This window comes from Bombus flavifrons, chromosome 3 (genome assembly GCF_040668555.2).
Source record: "Bombus flavifrons isolate JBK064 chromosome 3, iyBomFlav1_principal, whole genome shotgun sequence".
Classification (NCBI taxonomy): domain Eukaryota; kingdom Metazoa; phylum Arthropoda; class Insecta; order Hymenoptera; family Apidae; genus Bombus; species Bombus flavifrons.
The window spans coordinates 16,937,758-16,962,600 of record NC_138444.1 but is presented as its reverse complement, the minus strand read 5'-3'; the positions used below and the strand labels follow the sequence as shown (position 1 = coordinate 16,962,600).

The window sequence follows — 24,843 nt, the reverse complement described above, 5'->3', positions numbered from 1 at the left end:
TTACTGGTTGGGCCAATCGCGTTCATCTACTTGAATTGAAGTTCCACCAGTTGATGCACGTCCTCTGCGCAAAGGCGGTAAACCATAAACGATTCTATCGGAATTTAAATTGTATTGCTAAATCCGTTTGTTAAGAGTATAATTAAAATTAATAAAATATGCGTATATATAAGGACTATTCCATATTAAAGTAAAGTATTTTAATTTGTTTTTATTTGATACACGTGTGTATACGTGTACTTTCTTAAAGCAATAGGAAATATTACAGTTTAATTCGAATATTTTAAAGTGTATATACATTACATAGTTAACTGACAATATTCAGGACGTAGCTTAAAATTAAGGGCAGCAGGAGCGACGGTACTCAACCAACTGACTATTTTGTTTTTACTGAAAGGAAAGAAAATAATTCATTCATTTGTGATTATAAATAAATATTGCTAAATATTTACAAGACGATTTTTTATTTCTTTCTATACCCCTTACCTGTTACTTGTAATTTGTAAAAGCTCATGAGACATACAAGGATGCAAGTGTAGAAAAGGTGTACCTAATATAGGATGTATAGCTTGAGATAAATCCTTATATTTCAATTCTCCGTTACGAACGAGGGATTGTGCTTCTTCCACGGATATTGGATTAATACCTGGGAAATCTACAAAAGTTAATTATACAAAAAACGTCAAACACATGAAACGGTTGTATGAAAAGATGATAAAAAAACGGCGAATTCGTTTAAAAATACAAGACACTGAAAAATTATTCGCAAATTCATGCATTGCCGTAAAACATAGATTTCCTCTATTTCTCTCTCCTTCAGTCATTCTTAATCTCTTTGCTGACTTCTTAGCCTAGTTTGAGATAGGCTACAATCGAAGGAACAATCAGCATTATGTCGCCTGCTGCTTTCAACAGGCTGTACATACCCGATTAAGGTCTAGTGGTGATCAGAGAACAATTGTAATAGATGTTTCGTATTTTGATGTATAGTCGTTATAAAATTAACGACATTCACAAGATATCGTTTAAAATGAATCGTAAAGATGATCTTTTTTTTCTTTGTAACGTTTCTTTAAAATTTTCCAATGGTTCGAATAAATATGGCGCGTTCACCTGATTTCCATCCATTAAAATAAAGTATCGGGACGCTGTAGCTCATGGACCATAACACATGATGTTCTGTAACTAATGGTTTCTCGATAGGACAAGTGGCCTCAAAAGGATCTTGTTTCAATACAAAGTCGAAATCATCAGCGGAGTCGTTATTTTTTGGTGTCGAATAATCATTTAAGTTACTATTACTGCATATGTATTGTCTCTCTTGGCGGACAATGTACGCCTCTCCTGGCACATCCTGCAAATCGTGTATAGATATTTGCTATTTTAAAAATCTCTCTTTGTTTAGGGATCTCAAATAGTAAAAAATAACGGTCACCTTATTACCTCGAAGTTCCCATCGGTCAGAGATTTCACTCGACATTTCTACGAACCTTTCAGCATTCTCGAGAAATTCATCCCACGTGATCGTACCTGGACCGTCCATTGATATTTGTCAAATCAGACAAATGTGGTACTAGTTGTTTTTATACTTTCTTGCAATGTATTGTGAAGGTAATCCTTTACGTTCTAAGAATTCACAGCCCTGGTGACAAGCAACAAATTTCGTAAAAATTTATTATGTACAATTACTATGTATTCAATTCTACATTATAGAATTATAGCTTTATACATTACACAGCACATGAACTATTTGTTACATTGTGTACTATACAAGGTATAAGTATATGGGTATTTACTAATAAGTAACGAAAATAAATTACAAATCAAGGAGTCCTTTTAATTCCGCGAAAATAAAACGCTACTACGCCAGCAATAATATTAATTCTGTTGCGATTCTCAGATTTTTATGTAAAAATCTTGCTTTAATGTTTTAAGAAAAATTTTAGCAAAAAATTAAAGTTAGAAATTCTTTCGCATTTTCCTCAAATTGAAGAAATTCTTTAACAATAGAAAAACGCAACAGAGTTAAAGATAAAAAGATCTATACATTTCCTTTTAAATCTCAATATCTTTTAATTGAGTTTCTTAATTGAAAGACTCGAGACTAATTTATAGTACATAGAATAAACAAAGATATTTAATCATAATAGATTCTATTGTTTTGTTATAAGTATGAACCTTTTGAAATAATTGTTCATAGTTTATAAAAATCAATGATACATTAATTCCATGATGAAGTTGAGAAAGGGGAAGCTGTACACCCGAAGGAATGGCTTGTCTCTTTTCTGTCCGACCCCTCGACGCTCAGTCAATTGTCGGCTATTTTGCATCGGCAATGTTCGCTAGTATTCGGTCATGTTCGGTTATCCCCGCTATTGGATACCTGCGCCAAGAGCTTGTATAATGTACGTGTGCGGTGTATACACAGATATACCCACCATGGAACAGTTAGCATCCAATAGCAGGTAAAGTGCAACCAGGAATGTAGCAATAATAGGTGCAATTGCACATAAGTATCTATTTTTCTATTACTAATTTTTATAACGCGTCCCCGATAAATATCTTACAAATAATATATCTAGTCTTTTATAAAATGTTATTCTGTATTTTTCTTACATTAATAAAAAAAATGAGTTCTTTAAACTTTTAAGATAGAAGTACATAAAAAATTTTAGTTTTATATACATTAATAAAATGAACGAAAAAGATGGTAGATGAAAACACCATAGGATAGTTACAGCAAAATTTAGACTATTCAATTTGGAATTTATTAAAATGAGAAAATATCAACTTTACAACTATCGATGGATATACAGTAAAATTTCTATTAAAGAAATCAAAATAAAAGATTTATGAAAAGATACATAATACGAAAAAATCATTCAAATCTTCAAATATGCACTATGAGTAAATCTAAATAAATCTGAAATAAGACCTAAATAAATAATCTTTGAAAAATTAATAATTAACAATTTTGATCACTCTGGTAGCCCTAGTGTTAAAGTGAGATAATAAAGCGGAGTAATAAAATTTAACTTACGTACGGTCCTGACGTGAAAACCAATGGTTGCGCGCGCAGCTTTTATGACCTATAGACGCAAAAAGGACAGAGAAGAGACAAGAACGAGAAAGACAGTAGTGCTTCCCGTATTCCGTATATATGTGTGCGTGTGAGAACTGCGCGTAAGCCGTGTACGAAACACATTTCCGATCTTGTGCGTGTTTATACAAAAATAAGTTCACTTATATCTTGTGATTGTGTGTGTAAAAGTGACACCGTGGTTCGTTCACTACCTGCTAGGTAGGTGTGATAGAAGAAGGAAAAAGGAAACAGAATAGAAACAAACTCCTATTGGTCGTCCTGTATGTAAGACCATCGAAGTATACGCATTGAGGATCGTAAAATCGGCGTGTCGCTAAAGTGAACTTCACTTCTGACGAGGTGAAATACGAGTGTGTATGTCTGTCTGTTTGTCTGTATCTTTAATGAGGTGAGGCGGGACGAGGTGAAGCTTAGTTATAGGTGAGGTGAGGTAAGGTGAGCAGCGAGAGCGAGCCGAAGCTAAAGAGAGTGAAGAGTGAAGAGAGTGAAGTGACCGAGCGCTACTTGGGCATCGCGGTGAGAGGACGCACCGTCGTTTATGTTGAATTTGTAAGACGCAACTTATGTACCACGTAGGTTTTTTTTGATAATCAGTGAAGGAAAAAAGTCAAAGGAAAGGAAACAAAAGGGAAGAAAAAAGGCAAAGTGGGCTGCATTATAGGGGGGAGAAAGAATATAGTGGGAAGTCTACGAACGATGACGACGCGCGTTCGTTCCGCGGTCATGCGTCCACAATTGGCCGAGCCATGATGCGGAGTACTCTATCTAGTATAGGCTGCTGGCCGCGGCAGTGGTACGACGTGTTCGTAACGTGTGTGTGACCCGATAGAAAATACAATAATTCTCTGTTTCTGATAGTTACGTTTCTTCCATTGAAACAAGTGTGTTAGAAAGTAGAAACATATACCTTCGAAAATCTAAGAACCACGAGTATAGGTATAGTAATTAGAAGCATATATTAAGTTGTACTTTCTGCCAGTTCGTGCGGGACTTGCCACGGTGTCGGACATTGCTATCTGTGGAACGAAAACGGTGGTTCTGTTTACATTGGAAAAATTGACAGTCTTCGAGGATGTACTCGAAGGGGAAGGGGACTACGGTACCCTCAGATTCTCAAGCTAGAGAAAAGTAAGTATTATTTTTTATAATAAAATCTATCGTGCATTATGTATTTGTTGAAGTAAGCGAGAAGGAGAAAAATATTTTACCAATTGATCGACCAGTGACTCCATTTTTTTTTCTTTATACCAAGCGTGCGTATACTACGTATATGCGTGTAGTAGGTAGTAGTTGATCTGCAAACCGGGCGATCGGATTCGTCGAATAATTCCGGCTTATTTAACGCTGGAACTACCACAGTAATAAAAATCACAAATTTCTATTTTCTCATCGAAATTTTATAGATTTATTACAATACATTTTTCGGGATTCAAATGATTTTTTTTTATAAAGTTTGTTTGTGATAAATTCTTGTTTTTCCCCTTGCATTATACATGTATTTTTTCATATATTTTTCATTTTAACTTCTTTGATACAAGTTTTATATTATAATTATTGAAGATAATATTTATGAGCTCTGTTATAATGAATATGAGAAAATCTTGATGCAAACTTAATGAATTAAAATAAAATAGTTAATACGTATTTTTGTAAAATTTCTTGTGATTTATAAGGAATCTGAGAAAATCTAGTTTTGTAATTAATTTTTTTCAATTGTAATTAATTATCGTTGTGAAATTAATCTAACAAATTTAGTTTTGAACTTTTATGAATCTTATTGTTTATCTAAAATTGTCTTCCCTGCAATGTGATTTATCATAAATTCGACTGAAGTGTATGCTATGACTCACTAGAATTACTTGTCTGGCAAAGCAGGCCGATCGGGCGCCATGTTTTTATCGTTTGCAACTTGCAACCAAGAAACAGTTTACGAAAAAATTAGTACGATAACACCTTCCATGACACCAACCATTGAAAATGTAATTTTTTAAATACTGATAAATAATTCTAATTGTTCTTTCTTAGTTTTAAAAATATTATTCTGCGACTGTACTGTTTAATTTGTTGCATTTAAAAAAGTTTCTAATTTTTTAGTTTTGTTTGATAAGTTCGTTTATATACTAATAAAACTTTATAAAAATATTACTTATTAACTGTGACTGTACATTATATATATTGTGTTTGTATTGTGAAATATTATAAATTCTAATATGCGTAAATATTTTGCCCAGATGCTTGTATTTTGTATTACGTATTGGTATTTCAATATGAATATTTTATAAATTAAACATTTATCGTTGCGAGTATACCTCTTTGGAAACGATAAACAACACTTTTATGTTACATAAAGATATTATTATATAATATGAAAATAATTTAAATTCAAAAAAATAAATTAGTTTTATATTTATCTACAGATTATTTATAATATTTCAGGTTAGCCCTGTATGTGTACGAGTACTTATTACATGTTGGTGCACAAAAGGCGGCGCAAACATTTTTGTCAGAGGTAATGATTTCAAATTGTTTTGAAAATTTAATGAAACCTGTGAAAAAGATGATTATATATTATTGATATAATTATATCTTATTTTGTTATATAGATACGGTGGGAAAAAAATATCACTCTTGGTGAACCGCCTGGATTTTTGCATTCTTGGTGGTGGTAAGCGTTAGACATTGTTTTATTCTTCTGCTACAAATATAACAAAATTGCATTTTATTTATAAAATATTAATTTTCTTCAGAAAACATATTCATAATTTAATATAGTTTTCCTATTTATATGCATACAAAATAATCAATTAAAAATATTTCAGTGTATTTTGGGACCTATATTCAGCAGCACCAGAACGACGTGATTCCTGTGAACACAGCAATGAAGCCAAAGCTTTTCATGATTATGTTAGTATAATTTTATAATGTGAAAGTTATAATTATATATTACAAATGTATAAACAAGAGATTATTTTTGTTCTCAGGGTTTTGTGAATAGCGGTTATGGTGTTAATGGCATTGCCCATGTAAGTTGAGTTGTATTATTTTTCATACATAAGAAATATGTTTATTCAATCATAGTGTTGTACCCTACATGAGTATTTTGATATGATCTAAGACCATGTACTTCTAAACTAGAGTATGTAGATAACAGGGATTGTTACTAAAATTTGCATGTACATCTAACTGGCATTTAAATAAATTATTAGATGTTGAAATTTGGCTGGTAGATAATTATCAAATGATTACAGAATGCTGGTCCAGCGCCTTCACCTATAGGGCAAATGCCACCCAATGATGGTATGCCTGGTGGTCCAATGCCTCCTGCTTTCTTTCCAGTAAGTTTTTTTACATCTTTATACTGATAACAATATTGTTTTACTTAATTTCATTGTCTGAATCAAAAAATTTGAAGAGTATTTGAATTATCTATGTCTGTTTATGTATTTTGTTAATGAATAATTACATTTATGTTCTGTTGTTTAAATATGAGTAAAAAGATTAGATAAATATTTATTTTTTATAGAAAACATTATTATTTATTAACGATAGTTTCTTATTTCAAAGCAATCAACTATGAATTTTAAAATTCTCCTACTATAGTCTATAGTATAGTATAATTAATATTGTGAAACATGCCTTTTATGTCTATATGTGCACATATACATACATCATGTGTATATTGTGTTTCAAGAAAGGGAGGGCAAGAAAATAAAAAAATAGTTTTACTGCATATGATTATATATAATATAACATTGTAATCTAAGATATATTATTAAAAATTTTTAAACTTAATTCTTCTAAAAGGAATAAAAACATTGTAATCTTTACAATCTTTATTATAGGGAAATCAGACATATTAACTGTATATAAACACATATCACAATATTTATATGTATATACATATATAAATATGTATAAATATCTGTTATCATTGTTATGCCTAGTTACAATTCTCATGCATTATAATTCTACACTTGATTCAAAGCTCTTAACATTTTATTAAATACATCAAGTATAATAAACGTTAGTGAATAAAATATCTTCTAACTGTAGATTGTCACTGTATTAATCAAGTACAGATTGTTAATAAATTTACATTACATATTATTAAATACACCTTATAATAATATATATATATTTCTTGACATTGATTTTTTGAAATAAATAATAATGTTTCAATTTTCATAATACATAATCTAATTATCTATGATATACTGTCATAATAAATAGCTATATTTTATTGAAAACAATTCTATAAATATGATAGTAATTTGTATACTAAATATAAAAAATCTGTTATGTTATACTTAATTCATGTATAATCGGACCCAAGTGTTACTAATTAGTACTAATGTTTCTTACACATAATAACACAATCCTGTACAATGTTATTTATCTGATTACTGTCAATGTACACAGTGTCCTTGAAACATATATTTTGTTTTGAAACAAGTGTACATTTGGATAAGATTCTCATGCCATGCTTGTCTATACTGTATCTATGTACTTATTTTCTCTCTGCTATGTATCTAACACTTGTATGTGCGTTCCTTTACCATTTTCACTTTTTGATCTCCTCTCTGCATAAAGCAGATTTCAGAAACTTACCAGGAAAAATTTTGTATAGATGTTAGAGAATAGTTTTAGTTTGAATAATTTTATATTGTAGGTCTATAATTGACAGTGTTCTACCTTGTGCTGACTTTAGTTCTGTGCAAGAACTTCACAGTTGTTTTGCAATAACAAAGTATAGAATATATTTATCGAATTACATTTACAAAATATATTTGTTCCTTCATTCAAGTTATTACTTATAATACTTCTGATGTACCTTGATATCTTAGTATAACGATTATCAGTCCGAGTTCTGAAAATGAAAGCATATATTTACTCCTAGAATAATATTTTAAGACAGATTTATCTTTCTACAATTCTTAATGTATAACAAACTATAAAGATTAAAAATGTCAGCTAAGGTCACACTTTTTAGGATTTCTAATATATTTAATATAAAAGCCTGCATAGATAGTAGTCTAGCATTCAGTACAAGCGGTCTACGAATTTAGTGAAAATAATATATGACCATCCTTTACATCATGGAAAAGATCAAATTTATATCTATATATGAAATACACATATTTTATGTAGTATAAGTTAAGTATACTCTTAGAAACTATAAACATTGTATTCTGTATAAATGGATAGTTTAATGATTCTATGAGAAAAATATATTCTCGTTGACCGCTTATTATAACATCTAAATAACAATACAAGTAGGTGAAAAAATTGTCTAGTTATGCATATATTGCTTGTTCGAATATTTATTGCCTTCTAAATCATTTTAGGATAACGATGTATACGTTCAGATAGAAACAACACGATCTCACTTTGATACATCCATATATATCCATGAAAGAAAATTATTTTATATATATTCTTTTATTTATTTATTTATCTTTTTTTTTAATTATCAAAATTTTGTTTTAGTGTGAAATGGGTGGGAGGGAGGGTGTCCTCAGGCATTTAGTATCAAATTTTACTTCGTGGACAAAGTCGTAATTACGAAATGAAGTATTGATTAACGTATGTAGGCTGAAATAAGTATCGTAAATGTGATCTTTATTGAAAACAATATTTATAACATTGTATTTTCGTAATTATAACTTTTAGATTTTTAAGGTGCTGACCAACATAGTATTAACACAATCATACCCAAGCCTTCTAGTCTAGCTGTTGCCTGGATCGCAGTGTTGCTACATGTCTGTCGTTTGCGTTGCTTGTTGCAGAACAACTCGACAATGCGACCATCTCCGCCCACACACCCCTCATCACAGCCATCCCCCCAGCACCCCCAGCCACCCCCGCCTCCACACTCGCAGATGATGTCCACTCAGGTAAGCCTCATTCGACACATACACTATCACCCATGGAAAATCACTCAGTCCACTCTCATTATACCATATCATCGTGTACCTATGACTGTTTGCTCGAAATCGCTTCTTTTCCTACCAAAGTTATTTCTACTGTACAATTTTTAACCCGTCATTCTTCAAGTACAATGTATAGAATATACAAACAGGATTCGCTTAAATGGTTAAGGATAATGATATTGTTTCAAGCACAGATTTTTTGTATCTTTTCTACACTTAAATACATTAACGATTAATACATGATTTTGCAATATTGTATTTACTGTACTCCAAAAAGAAACAAAATAGTTTTATTGAATATGTGTAACAACAGAAATTTTAAGGTAAGAAAAAAGGTTTCTTTAATATTGCACAATGTAAAAAAAAGTTACATTATCATTTTTGTCTATAATGGGCTTATTTTAAGGTAAGAGTTGTGTTAAATGTACATCGTACTTCGATTTAAATAATCTGTTCTTTGTTGAATATAAACCCCCATGGTTTGCAATTCTATTTCCATATTAATATAACACGTGTCCTCCAGATGCACTATGATGATTTCTATCAAAGTGCATATATTATATTGCCTAATGTGTGATTAATTGCTTGTTGCGGCTGCCTGGTGTGTCAGTTTTGTGATATACAATAGTTATAACATTCTGGGGTTTTAGCTATATGATTATATTGGCAAACATAATTTACTTAATGTATAACTTCCTGACTTGTTACAGTTCATGGGTCCTCGATATCCTGCTGGACCAAGACCTGGAGTACGTATGCCACAAATGGGAAATGATTTTAATGGGGTATGTATTATTATTTTACCAACAGATCAAACTATTGTAAATAATGTACATTAAATTACGATTTGCAACAATTATTGACATATTGATATTTTTATGTAGCCACCTGGACAACCGATGATGCCAAATAGTATGGACCCAACTAGGCAAGGTAAGGGCTCAGTTATATGCTAGATTCACATTGATTTTTTTTCTGGCATTGACAATAATTGCGAGAGGAGAATGGCATAGACGCATGCATACCAAAAACCACACAGCAATAAATAAATCAGTAATTATTAAAAGTGGATTGGATTGCTGTGATGTGGAGTGGATTGGTTTTTGAATTGTCTAGTTACGTGCAGTGGTGTAGTTTTCAAGTTAAATCATTATAATTAGCATTATATATTTATATGACTCTGTGTATTCTTGCTTTCTTTTTTTGCATTCGAGATAAAGATACAAATTTAATGTTTCAGTGATGATTAGACTAAACATCTTAATAATAATGTAATGTTAGTATATATAATAGTCCTATATACAATCCTATAGTTGTTATAATTGTTTAAGAATTTTTTACTGTAAAAATGTTGCTAGATATTTTTTTATACATTTTTTTAATTATCAAGAAATATCGTTTTAAATGATCTATAATCTTATTGCGACATATAAATAAGGATTCAAATAAAAAAGATCTGACGTGAATATATTATTTAACAATATTTAACAATAAGGATTTAGAAGCAACTCGTTAAACTAGTATTTAAATATACAATACAACTTGTCGGTATATGCTCTAACGATATATTTTCGTAGCATTAAAGTAATATTTACAACTTTATTCACTATGCGACCGCAAAGTAACTAGACCTTACCGCCATCAACCTGACCTTACCTACCTGCCGTACTAATGTGTGCTCTTGTGTTCCTCAGGCGAAGCTGGAGAATTTGTAGGGTGGCAAGGTAGGAAGCAACCCAGCAACCAAATCACACTCACATGACTTAGTCAAGCCTAACTATTATTTTTTCTCCTGCTCGTTTTAAAGTTTCTGTTCTCACTTTTTATGAATAAATGCACTAGCTTCGTTTCTTTGTGCGATACTTGCTCATCCGATCTTGCATTCAGTATGCCAATCGTAATTTAATAATAATAGAATCAATGTGTTGAACTTGAGAACAGTTTTTTATGTACAAAAAATGATCACATTTGAAGAGATTCTTTATTTTTATATGTGAAATATTAACATAGATATATTTATATTTGTAAAAGAAAAAGGAATAACTGTTTTAACATTACAGTTTCTCATTGCATAGGTATAATGCAATAATTTTGTGGCTAACAAAATATATCTGTTTGTTATTGTCATTGTCAATCATTGTAGCGTAAATTTAACATATACTAAGAACTATAATGCAGTTACTTGCTCATTACTTTCTCATTCGTAACATTTTAAGAGAAAAAGATTCATGTGTTTTTAAAGAGGAAAATATCATCTTCAACTATAGAACAATAACTTTACAATATTTTACAATTGATTTCATATCACATAAATGTATAAAAATATTGCTGTATGATGTCACAATCCTTTTACTAGGTATTAATTGAATGATTGTCTTGTTTGTTATGTATATGGCGCTATTATCTTCCTTTGTCAAATTAAAAGCTCATACGTTTGTAAAAGTTACTTAGTAGCGTTGTTTTTCATCCTTCGCATGAGCTTTGTTATTTCATTAATTTGTGTAGATGCAAATTACCAATTTAGCATGTCATCCACTTGCTTAACTATTACATATGACTTCGGCAAAGCATGACTCGAATGTTTTAATTCTGTAGTAAAAAAGAAAACGGGCAAAAGAATAAAGATCTAAATTAAAATACTCTTTTTCATATGTTGAAATATTTTACAGACACATGATTTGCCGTTGATCCAAAGATTCACGATTAGTGTTTAGTATTAACATAAACTAGAACAGTATTAATATTTATATCTTTGGGAAAATGCATCAAAAATTGTTTTTATTACTAGCTCCTCCAGGCATGAATCCTATGAATCCAAGGATGAATCCTCCACGAGGACCAGGAATGGGTCCAATGGGACCAGGAAGTTATGGACCTGGAATGAGAGGACCACCACCTAATAGTAGTTTGGGACCTGGAGGTCCAGGAGGCCCTGGTATGCCACCAATGAGTATGGCTGGACCAGGGGGTAGACAACAATGGCAACCTAATACATCCACGGTACGATTACGATCTGTACATATTTAAAGAGTTTATTCCTGTTTAAATTAACAAAATGTTTTTTATATATGTCTTTATATATATTGTCAGTGATATAATTAGATAAATGTTCATATTATAATTCGATAATGAATTTTTATTTTAGCCAATGAATTATTCATCATCATCACCTGGTAATTACGGGGGTCCACCTGGTTCAACAGGTCCTCCAGGTCCAGGTACACCAATTATGCCCAGCCCTCAAGATAGTAGTAATAGCGGTGGTGAAAATATGTATACCATGATGAAACCTGTACCTGGAGGAAATATGCCTGGTGTAAGTAACTGTCTACTACTTTTGTATTATTTTGATTTAGTAATATTAAATATGATTCATCATAAGACAATATTTAGTTTTGTTCATGTCTGTTAATGAAGTATGTAGAGATAAAATAGCAATAATAATTTGTTCGATTGTATCAGGACTTTCCAATGAGTGGTGGGCCAGAAGGTGGTCCGATGGGTCCTATGGGACCAAACACAATGGGTCCTGTGTTGAATGGTGATGGCCTTGATGGAATGAAAAACAGTCCAGCTAACGGTGGTCCTGGGACACCTCGGGAAGATAGCGGAAGTGGAATGGGTGATTATAATCTGGGTGGTTTTGGAGGCCCTGGTGAAAATGTAAGTATTAGTAAGTTTTTTTATACTCCCGATAACGGTTACTCGACGTGTTAGTATGGACTTATATGCTACCATTTCTTTTTCTGTGTAAATTTATATTTCTAGTAAACGTGAATACTTTTGGGTTAATAATAATTAAAAAAGAAATTAGTGTTGATCTTTATTGTTGATGTTTCTGGTTCGAAATATAAGTCCATATTAGAACTGACTTTTCTTCTAATTATTCAGCAATTAACAGATTCAGGTGCTTCCATCAATGCGTCAGTTAGTTAATTATTCTGTTAAAATAATTTGGGTCTTATTACATTTAGAGGGCTTATCCTCAAGCTTATTCCAACCACCTGGTTATTGCTTAATCTAAAAAGTATCAATATTTGATAAAAATTCGAAATATTCTTATTTAATCATTTAGGCTTCTTTGGGAAATTTAATTTAGATTACCCACTTGCATCTAATGTTATAACTGTTTGGCTCATATTGTGTCTAACTATTATCATACTAACAGTATGACTAATGATGCAAACATAAAATGGGTATAAAAAATCACGAAACATTTAAAGAATTCTTAATTTACTAAACAATGAAATGTTCAACTTGTTAAAAAGTAGTATTTTTTATATCTATAAAAAATTAAATGTTGGTGATAAGATAAATTTTCTATGTTATGGGCTGTTTTATTAAAGTACTTTGCATAATATTAGTGGAAGGTCATAACTAAAAATCATTCTTTAATGATTCTTTAATGCCTGCAGTAATAAAATGCTTCAAAACATTTTCTACCCATTTTATACTTACAAAAGAGTATGAATCAACTTTCATAAAATAATACACAAGATATTCCATAAGGTGTATCGTATATGATAACAAAGACACGTCGAGATGATGATTTTTAATAATTTTCAAAATATTCTTATCGGTGCAATATTAATTTTAAATCTCCATTTGGTTAATCGAATTTAATAACTGTAATTTATCTATATTTAGTAATTTATCTATATTCATTCGTTCATGGATTTTGTTTTGTATACAATATTCTTTGTATACAAATCTCGATCATGGTTAAAAAATATAAGAAAATATGGACTTACTTGGTACATATAAATTTAATGGTGTATATACACATATATGACGTATGTGATTCATTTTCATGGCAACAGTATAAAGGATCGTGTGATACTTTTGCGGCATTTGTATACGATAAACGATATAAGACCGAATTCCGTTTTATAAATCTGATGATTTTTTAAATACTTACAATTATTTCGAATGACAGATATTCTCGTCTACAACCATGTCTCTTATTAATATTTTTCAAGTACGATACGCCTTGCGGGAAATCGTATATATAATATAGTATAAAATAATCGATTTCTTTAACGAGCGCGCACAAACGGTATATTCCTTCTTTAATCTTACGTTATTATTTCGGATTGTGAGTAGGATTCTAAATTAAAAGAATAATCAGTAATCTCGCACGTGCGCCTTCTGTATTCCCGACAGTTTTTTTAAAAAATCAAGTCGCCTTGGATCCAGCCCCGAGTTCGTAGATGCCGTAGATTTCCCGATTAATCATGCAATGTGGAAAAGGATGATACGCAAACCCTGAGTTTTATGTCACGTGCGATCGTCACGTGGTACGCGATTCATAACGGTTTCGTCAATGGCTCAAGCACGATTATTCGCTCGTGTCAAGATAGAGAACGAAAAGCAAACGAAAAGAGAGAAAAGAAAAGATACAGACATACATTCGCGTCGACGCATCTCGACTTGCGTTTGTTAATTAATCGCTCCTAATGAGTTAGGTTAGCATTTAAGTGCTCATTACGCTATTATTACGAAACTATGATACTTGGATCATTTATAACACGCGCGCGCGCGCGCGCAAAATACACTACATAAATATTTAAAAGTATATATATATATATGTATATATTCTATATATATATATATGCTTTTCTTGCTAAATACTCACAAGGTTGCAGACTAGAATTTTATGACTAGAATTTTATGACTAGAATTTTATGACTAGAATTTTATGATTCTTTTTCTTTATTTTTATTATTACTTTTTTTCTTTTTTAAATATAATTATTTCTATACTTCTTATTATCGACAGTACTTTTTATCGACTCGTGTCAACGCCAACGTCTATTTATATTTATTTGAATATTAGCTTGTAAGCAAAGGTGCCTGAAAAACACGAACTACTGTGATTATCAATCGCATAATTGTTAATCGATTTCTAATTCTTTTCTCTATCCTATCTTTCTTCTTTCGATGATTGTTATTTTTTTTTTCTACTTCATCTGCCATCTTTTTTCTTTCTTTAATTGCACCGCTAGCTCGTCGCTAGCTAACTGGCTTATTTCTCATCCTATTATAGAGTTTGGATTCTAAGCAGTATTAGGTTAGAAAATAATATATGCTATATTAAGTTTATGACAGGTAAGACATAACAGTCGTTGAAAAATGGAAAAAGAATCTTTTTAAATTTCGCTACAAAGCTTTTGCGAAACGCCTAATGAATTTTACATTGATAAACAATTTTGAATTTTATTTATTCGGATAATCGTTTTCGTATCGATAGACGTATTAGAGGTACATTTGCCTAATCTCTCGAATCAAATTCCTTTCCATTGAACCAATAAAACTCTGTAATGAGGTGATCAAATTAGCCGAACTCAGACCGAGTCCCTCCACTATTTGCTCAGAATTCATTATATTGGTAGAAAAGTAAAGTTTGCGCACCATCTATTCGCAGCCATTGACATCGCAATACTTCGCGCGAGTATATACACGACTAATTAGAATTAATGGATCATTTCCGCCTAGTGCCTTGTTTGGAAAAAGAATGTAGGTACCATCGTGTATTTTAATGCAAAACGTCGATATCCTTAGTGAACCGAAAGCTAATAAACGCGTACAAATCTAGTCATGCGATCCCACGATCGAACTATATTTTAAAAATGAGGACCTTTTTTATCGATCGATCGACTAATGCAGGTATTCGAACATAACCTCATTTTACATGCACTTTGCATTTTATTTTTTTCTACTTGTCCCATTGAATAATATTTCCTAAACGTACGAATATTCTATGATTCAGATACTTATTTCGTTAGAAAGTTCCTATTAAGATTTAATTCAAACGAGATAACATCGAAAACAGCTTTGTAGCAAGTTCCTCAACTTTCTTTCCTAATGAAAGCGTACAGCAATATCGTATTTCCTATTTGAACGATATGCTGTACCGGCGAGTATTGCGAGGCGAATGGCGTTTGCGAATAACTTAACGAAAAAAAAGTACTTGGGCAAAAATGTATAAAGAAAGATGTTATATATATAACGTACGCATGGCAATATATAGACGATATATATATAACGTAATTATTTTTGTATGGAATAAGAATCATAGACGGTGTAAGTACTGAACCTACATGAATGAGTGTGACAAAAATACAAAGAAAGAGAAAGAGGTAATACGGGCCGATAATGGAGAAAAATATATCGTGCGAACCTCCCGGAATCCATCCGTCCGTAATGGTTATAGGTCAGTACCGGACTATGCTGTGCTGCTGTTAGTTGTGTTTAAATTAACTTAAACTATTAAAAAAGTAAAAGGTATTGATATCAAATTATGTAAAACGATATAAGAGAGGAGAGAAAGAGAGAGCGAGAGGGAGGGAGAGAGAGCGCCAATTGCAAGGGTATGCTCTGGGAGCACCGGCAAGATCGATTATGGTCTCGAGGACGATCAAACACACAGGTCTTTTTACATATGATTATTGTGACTTCTCGAGAAAGATTCTGTATTATTATTTCTTTTTCTTAATTTTTTTCTTTTTTTTTTTTTTTGATACTACGAGCCACGCTTTTCTTACTTTTAATTTTACATATTTTTTATCTTTTTTATACATTCATACATAATATACATGTGTTTTTATATATAATATATATATATATATATTTATAATATATATAATATATATATATATGTATATATATTTATAATATATGTATATATATATTTTAAAAAATACACATTTTTGATATTTATGACATTATACTATAAGATGAAGGAAAAATGTGACGATTATATAAGGAACGAAAAAGTAGCGACGTCAAGTATAACAGTTCTAGCGCACTTCTTCGCTGTTTTTCTATGACTGCAATTATTATACAAGTACGATTTTCAAAGCTTTTATTACACGAAACAGTTGATAAACGCTAGTCGGATCATACGCATATACATATTATGTTCTGCAATTCGTTTTACCGAATTGAAAGTGCAAAGAATCGATAAACTGAGACTTATTAATAGTGAAAGAAGACTGTCTTGTTTAGTATTTTTAGCACTCAATATTTGTAAGAATATCATCGTAGAGATATGACTGCTGCTTGCCGTTGTTCCGGAGTATTCACCATGTCAATGAAATGCGTACTTTTAATTGGGAGAAAGGAAGTACACACACATACATATATACAACGAAAGATAACTAAATATTCGCTTGTACCAACTTTAATACGTTTAATCGGTGCGACTTTCACAGTATATACAAAGAAACGCTCGTTTAATCTGTTGCAACAGGCGAAAAAGTTGGTGATAGCACGCGGTCAGGGTTCGAAGTTCGTGACGAAGAAATAAGCCAAAATAGAAAGAGTAAACGTGGAATTGTTAACGATGATAAGAGCAGTAGTAGTCTTTTCGTTGCTTGTAACACGACTCGTCGTCGTGCGCTGTTCAAAGAAATTTCGAGAGAGCGTGCTTCGAACCAATATATACATATGTATAATATACGGATATGCATATATATATATATGGCGTGAAGCGCATCAGAATGGTACTTCTAAAAGAAAATCGTCGATTTTACTTTTAATACAGCCCCATGTTGTAAGCCACATTAAAGAATGGCAATGAATATTACATTTATTAATATATGCCTAAACCAGGGGAGATCGAGACAATAAATGTAAACCTGTTACACTGAGAATACTGCGTTTTTCTTTTTTATTTGCGTTCAAATCCGCAGGGTGCTGGCTACTAGACATTTATATATGACTATCTGTTTTCATATACACTTTATGTCTTTTTTTTACTTGTTTTATTTATTTATTTTTACGCAGTCGATCGATTTAAGTTTTTTGTCTAAGACACACTGGTAATCACATGTCACTTGTGTTTCACATTGCATTATACGTCGCGACGTCGATACCGCGATCAAACGAATGTTTCCGTTTGATCACTTACTGTCCTCGTATTTCCGCGTTAGTTCAACTCACCGAATGCAATTTTTAAACTAATTTAGTCGATACGATATAGTTGTTACATGTATTTTTTCTTTTTTTCTGTTTCTTTTTCTCATCACAAATCATGTGATATTTGTTCTAACACACACACGCACGCACGCACACACACACACACACACACACACACACACGCACGAACGCACGCACACACACAGGTACACGGAAGACATTAACATTCATTGCTTTTACAACAGACGCGATATATGTAACTAAAGTATGTGTTTCTAACATCGCCGTAATATTGTCTACATTATACAAATTGCCACTAATATTAACAACGATGACACTTGCTTACATGATCAGAAACAGTAAACTCAAACTAACACTATGCACGCATATATACACTGCATAATAAATTACAATATTGATCTGTTCTTCCGGTATCTGGTACAAATCGAAACACCATAAACGGATACTATATCGTATATTGTGGAACACAATGTTTGTGATTTACTTAACCGTCCTAATCGAACGGTAAATATCTTCAATTTCTTCATCTTTTTTCTTTTTAAGATCTTTTAATGTCTTTTCATTGAACGAAAATCGCCCTCTGAAACACAAAAAAGAAATAGTGAAATCTGATAGCTGTATATAGTACTAGCCTGTACTGACCTGTAGCACATGGATGCGTGAGCGCAAAGCGATTGGTGGATTGCGAGATCGTATCGAGAAACGATTCAAACGAAAAAAAAGTACTTCAATTAAGCAAAGAGTGAAAAAAAAAAAAAAATTATTTTAAGAATCCGTAAGGAATGACACGTCGAGTTTCTATGTTACAATTTTTTCTTAATCTCTAAATAAGAATTTTTCATTGTTGGTTCACTCGGTGAGGTGTGCGTGAGTGGGGGGCAGGCAGCGCACACGGAATGCGCAAGAAATTTTTTTTATATATCCGTATTTTTCTTTTTTTTTTATTCAATGTTTTTTCTGTTTTTTTTTTCTTTTTGTGCTCGATACGGGCTTCTTTTTTACATAAAGTCCATGTGTTGTGGGTCAGAGCGCCCTGGAGATGTGGAACCACACTTCTCTCTTCTTCATTCGCGGTTCCCAAAAAATCAAAACCAAGTTTCTCTTCCTAGTTCTTTCATATATATCCTCTCTTTAAGTTTTGCGTTTCACGAGCCCAGCCCCTTCACGACGCACCGTCACCGCGCTGCGCAATCACTTACGCAGCATGTCAGCGTTTTTTCCCCGAGAGTTCACTTGGGATCAGCGAACTGCGACGAACTTTCCTCCGTCACCTGAATTTCTTTGCAGTACCTTCACCGTGACTGGGTTCGATTAATCTCTTTATGTACTTTATAATCAGTTAATTTTATATTTTAACAAGAAGCTGGAAAAGGAAATTACATTTCCAGGGAAATATTTACATGCTTAAAAAAATTCAAAGATTTGAATATCGAAACATGAAGGGGGAAAGTATTCTCAGCTCGCTGATGAAACGCTGAAACCAATCCAAAACAAAATGGGCAAGGTATCGCCTAATGGTGGACTTGCCTAACCTCTTACGTGTAACCGACCTGGTGTTGGTTGATTCGCAGGATCAGACAGAGTCAGCAGCCATACTCAAGATCAAGGAAAGCATGCAAGAAGAGGCGAAGAGGTTTGAAAAGGACTCAGATCACCCCGATTATTATATACAATAACTCGTCACGAGTCGTTGGGCCCTGAGACCAAACTAACGTTTTAAGAAAAACAAATCGCAAATCGATTCCCCTCTTTCTCTCTCTCTCTCTCTCTTTCTCTCTCTTCCTTAAATCCAGAATTCTCCTCACTGCACTTGTACTCCACAATAATCTCCTTCCTTTCACAACCCCAACCCCCTGCAACTTCGAATCGAGGCACTGAAAACAGTGTGCAGAGACAAAGGAAAGGAAAAAGTAAGATAAATTGAAAAAAGAAAAGGTTAAGCTCCGTGAGAGAAGTGCACGAGATTTACGTAGAGATTGGAGAAGCGTTTTCTCCCTTTGCGAAGTGAGGGGGGCACATCCCAAGATTTTTTCATCCTCTCTGGATTACGGAAAGGATCTAACCATTTAAAGTAAGAGAGCACCGTTTCATGTAAAATCTTTCGTAACTTCGCGTTGACGTACATTCTTCAAAATGTCTCCATATATACTATACACAATCATCTTAAATCATTGTCAATCGATGATACTCACCGTTTTTCTAAGTGAGCACGGGCTCAGGATGTTTCGAGCGTCCTCGAGTATGCTCTCTAAGATTATGAAATCTATTGTTAAAATATTACGTTTCAACATACTCGAATGTTTCTCATTTCGAGCAATACTCACGCTCGAGTTGGATTTTTCATACCGATGAAAAGTCGAATGCCTAATTGCTCATTACCGTCTGCAATTCACACAAGTGGACCCGTTTCGACGTCGTCTTTTCTTTTCTTTTTTTTTCCTTATAAACTCCTACATCGTCTCTTACTTTCTTAGGGAACCTGATTTTGTTTCCGGAAATAAGAACAGGAAAATAATAAGTGCTTCCTTATTGGCCCTAAGTTAAAAGAAAAGTATATTTTTTGTACAGTTCGAGAAACAGTTCAAGAGGTATATGTGATGTTTTTATATATGAAAGTAGTAGTCATCTCTCCTCTCCTCTCTGTCCCTTTCTTCGAACCCTTCAGTTTTTATTTAGACGTTTTTATGGAGTATACTTGAGTGACGTTTCATCGGTTTCCTACATCGTCTGTGCACAGCGAATAGTTTCAGTGTATAAAATTATTAAAAAACATAAGTAACTGTGATAAGATAGCGTTTTAAATGAAACATTACACAACATACTTATACTATCGTATATCTGTTCGAAGGTAGAATAACAAACAATCGTAGTACACACATCGAGTGTACACTCGAGTGAACACCACTTTTATACGTACGTTCTGTACTGATTTCAATTAATATTGATACAAATGTTGGTTCCATACGTTGACGAAACGATTCCTCTATTTTCATTCAAACAATCGAAACTTTTCGCATGCGCCTTCTGCGAAACTATTCTCGAAACGAGATCGATCGATACGGATATCTTTGATACGACAAACTTCATGATTCTGTTTGAAAAGAAAACCTATCGTCACTTTAATGTAATAAGTTTTGAGATGATACATTATTAAGAGCTATACCTTGGGTCGTGTTACAAATAAAAAGATTTTGTAATTTCTATTCAAAATAATAAATAATTTTGTTGTAACAAATTCAAATCTTATAACATCGTTTAAAATTTTATAACATACGTTGTACGTATATGATGAAATATTTGTAGATGTAAATGCTTGTTAAATTTTTTTTTTTTGGAACGATCGATCGATCCCGCGTAAGATTGTACGTCAGCGCAGCAATTTGCGAGTATTGGTAGCATAATACCTGTACTCGTTATTGTGGCATCATTCTACGGTCGATCTGTCGGCTATTCCTTCCGAGAAAAGAAGCATCGATATCTTCCATGAAGTTATATACATACATACATATACCCGAGAGAAGATCCACGAGAACGCAACGCCTTTGTGCTCTTTTTCTGTCAATACAAAGAATGCGATTTTAAAAGGGGTCCCGATAGATGCTAGTGTTAGAGTGGTCAATGGTATCGATATTATCGTGTGCGTAAGACGAAGAAAAAGTGGCTTCTTAATTTATTTACAAGAGGGAGTAAGAAACTAGGTACGTTAGGTTTATCGATCGTTCAACGTGCTGTGTGTATAGTACGTACAATAATGCCACGTTAACTAACCAAGATTTTGCTTCGTCAACTGCCCGTCGCCTATCCTCACCGATTCTCGAAACTGATATTATCGAGAAGAGTTTGGTACTCCTCAATACTCTTAAAATTCGGATCACAACGAATAAGATTCGATAACCTAACCTCATGAAAGTGTTGTAAATCGTTCCCGTAAATGCATTTTCGTTATCTCGACTGGTTTTTTTTTAATTGACCGTTTAGATTAAGGCATTTAAAATGCTTGTGAAATATCGACTACGCGCCAAGCTTTCAAGATTTATCAAAATATCCAAGACCGACGAGACTTCTAAGACTTAAGAAAACACCCGAATTTTAGGGCATCGAATCCTATTTGAGGTTATTCTAATTTGATGTGCTTGACAACTTATCACAGGTTTCTGGTATTACTTACGTAAAATAAATCAGTGTATGTATCAGGTTTCCATATCTCATTTGTATCCCATAAAGAAGAGAGATTCTCGAAATATCCTAGAGATATACCTCTTTCGATAACTGATCAGCTAAAATGTTGAGCCGCGGGCAATTAGCGAAGCACTACTGTACATAGCAAGGCGGGAACATGCGAAACGATATGATATCGAGTGTCGAAAAATTGACTAATACGATGCAACGTCAAGCGATTGCATCGATAGCGTTGTTCACATTGGTACATTTGCGTTTAGGGAGGACTTCACGGGCATTGTTAACAGTTGCACAGACGTTGCAATCTCGATTGTGTTGTGCACAATTGGATCAGATCTTTATTTAACTCGAGAAGCGCACAGTACTGAAAGGCTGCAATAACATTATTTCGAAAAAAAAATCGAACACTCGGTTATTAGGGAATTCGCGAGAATTCGCTTGTATTATCTGTGTCCGAACGAGGGGAACCCGACGAAACGGTTCTCGAGAGAACGCATTGTTAAAACTCCCCCTAGGACTTAATCCGATATGGTGGGAATCCGGCCAGTGTGCGTCGATAGTACACACGAAACGAACTTTCATTCGAGACGATCGTCGTTTGTCGATTACGGATAAAAGACAAGTTATGTGTAACTGCCAATGGAATTTGTTCTTTTTTTTCCTTTCTTTCCTATAGATTTCATTCTTTTACCATTGAATTTTTCAGTATTCGCAATAGCAAAGTTACGTTCACGTTGAATGAAGGTGCTTACTGTTGATGAAGCAAATACAGGGAGGTAATAAAATCAGTCAAGTCTTAACAAGGTGAAACAATAATTCGACATGGATGAATACATAATTGTTTCTTGTTCGTAATATATAACGCAGTCACAGTTTAGATACCGCTGCGTTAATCAGTATCTGCGATTAATTATTTATTATATAAATATTTTTCATCAGATACGGTTTTACGACGATGAATAGATAACAATTAAATAATCTTTAAATTGGTAATTTTCAAGTAAGTTAGTAATTAATTATTAATTAGTTAAAGATTTATTAACAATTACGGCCTCGCTATATCTCTTTCATCGACTATGCATTCGGTACATAGGCGAGTTAATTCTTTTAATCACATATAGTATCATGTTTGTCGCTTGATAAAAAGCGACATTCGCAAATATGAAGCTGCGTAAAAGCAGCGAATTGCGCAACGGACAAACGTGAACGTAACTATATAACAGGATGGAACAGGAATTAACTTGTTGTTTGAAATCCGATCCTCATTCGATGGAATAATCCTGGTCACCGTAGAATCACGATAAAGTACGATCGTAACTCGTCCAAAGGGTAAAGAAAATTGAATAAAGTGTATAAATTTTACGTTCGCCTGTTTATCTCCTAGTTCGTGCCTCAAATCTGGGAATGGCGGCGTGTATATACACACACGTGTATACTATTCCGGCGTAATTAAATATAAATGTATAAGTTGTACAAAATGTCGAGTGCAATTCGGATTAAAATAACATATACAGCGGAATACGGTGTTCCTGCTAATTGCGTGAAACATCAAAACGGTATTGACATCCGCCCTTTTATCGTTAAGAAATTTTTGAATTCGGGTAAATATATTTTGTTATCATCTGTATGTATTGTTACAGCTGGGCGAAAGAATTTCATGGCAAAGCGGAAGAATGGAAAAGTTGATGGATTATATATGGTGATATTTTTTTACCCGAATTTAAAGATACGACACGTTCGGATCTCAATACTTTTCGGAACGTTTCGCGCGTCTACTTTTAATGTATATTTAATTTTTTTATGGGGATCATTTTTTGTATGGTCACCAAAAATTTACGAATTTTTTGATTTTTCTGTCATTTCGTTCGTCGTCCATAGCGATTCGTTCCAACAAAATAGCAAATAATTTTCTTTCTTTTATGAAATAGATAAGTATTATGATCAAAATTTTAATGTAAAAAAAGTTTAGAGGGATGTGTTGCGTTAAATGTAGACCAAAAACTTTCAGACGAAAGAAGTATATAGTTTGTATTTGATCGTTTTTAGCGCAGAATAAGTTGTAAAAGATCACGAGTTTAATCGATATATCGAGAGGATATATATAAGAAAAGATATTTGTATATTGTTTAAAATGAGAGTTGAACTCGCCGTGATTAGAGAAGAAGTAAGAGGAAAAGAAAGAAATGATATCTCGTGTACTATTATTGCGCGTTACGATTTCGTAAAATAATTAGGAATTTATAATAAGTAAGGGTATTAGGTTGGCAGGAAAACAGTGATCGAGTAATTTTTAAAAACGTATTAAAACGAAAAAAAGAGGAAAATAATAGAACAGAAGAATATCCTAGCCGCGATAAAAAGAATCGAAGTGTGTGTAAATTATAAAATCGATCGATAGCGAAAAACTAGAGATTAACAGAAATCAATGAGCTGCCATCGTTCCCAACCCTTTTAACGAATGTTTGCATTCAGAATTAAAAACGTAAATTTCTTTCTATAATTATTTACCTATATAACTATGACAATTGTAACTGACACGAGCTGTACATCTTGCGGCTGACCTCACGTATTCTTTAAATTCACGCATAATTATAGACATAATTATAGATATCTATTACGAGTATAGCATTCAAGTAGTAAGTAATAACAATAAAATAATGGAATAAATGTCATCTATCCTACCAAGTGTCCA

At 32.8% G+C, this 24,843-nt stretch overlaps 2 protein-coding genes and 1 long non-coding RNA gene across 14 annotated transcripts; 1 reads left to right on the top strand and 2 right to left on the bottom strand.

Moving 5' to 3' along the window:
* Positions 1–154: 154 nt before the first annotated feature.
* Atg10 (Autophagy-related 10) lies at positions 155–5,011 on the bottom strand. 7 transcript variants are annotated; one of them, XM_069109096.1, is made up of 6 exons: positions 4,954–5,011; positions 4,312–4,453; positions 1,436–1,642; positions 1,114–1,354; positions 487–655; positions 166–390 (listed from the first exon to the last, which is right to left on the bottom strand). In XM_069109096.1, exons 3-6 carry the CDS (start codon positions 1,541–1,543, stop codon positions 300–302), a joined length of 609 nt encoding a protein of 202 aa, XP_068965197.1. In that variant the 5' UTR covers positions 1,544–1,642; positions 4,312–4,453; positions 4,954–5,011; the 3' UTR covers positions 166–299. The 7 variants fall into 7 exon arrangements, with proteins under 7 accessions (XP_068965198.1, XP_068965197.1, XP_068965192.1 ...); XM_069109097.1 differs by lacking the exons at positions 4,312–4,453; positions 4,954–5,011 and adding an exon at positions 3,041–3,171 and having other exon boundaries at positions 155–390; positions 487–646; XM_069109091.1 differs by lacking the exons at positions 4,312–4,453; positions 4,954–5,011 and adding an exon at positions 3,045–3,148.
* On the top strand, positions 4,097–24,832 carry Ssdp (Sequence-specific single-stranded DNA-binding protein). 6 transcript variants are annotated; one of them, XM_069109081.1, is made up of 14 exons: positions 4,097–4,231; positions 5,540–5,612; positions 5,707–5,768; positions 5,923–6,007; positions 6,085–6,126; positions 6,352–6,438; positions 8,890–8,997; positions 9,744–9,818; positions 9,918–9,966; positions 10,728–10,757; positions 11,822–12,033; positions 12,179–12,349; positions 12,496–12,696; positions 23,792–24,832. In XM_069109081.1, exons 1-14 carry the CDS (start codon positions 4,176–4,178, stop codon positions 23,852–23,854), a joined length of 1,314 nt encoding a protein of 437 aa, XP_068965182.1. In that variant the 5' UTR covers positions 4,097–4,175; the 3' UTR covers positions 23,855–24,832. The 6 variants fall into 6 exon arrangements, with proteins under 6 accessions (XP_068965182.1, XP_068965180.1, XP_068965184.1 ...); XM_069109079.1 differs by lacking the exon at positions 23,792–24,832 and adding an exon at positions 19,544–20,990; XM_069109083.1 differs by lacking the exon at positions 23,792–24,832 and adding an exon at positions 14,197–14,699.
* On the bottom strand, positions 20,392–22,074 carry LOC138177858 (uncharacterized). Its single transcript, XR_011172559.1, has 2 exons — positions 21,377–22,074; positions 20,392–20,699 (listed from the first exon to the last, which is right to left on the bottom strand). It is a non-coding gene; the product is annotated as an uncharacterized LOC138177858 (long non-coding RNA).
* Positions 24,833–24,843: the final 11 nt, after the last annotated feature.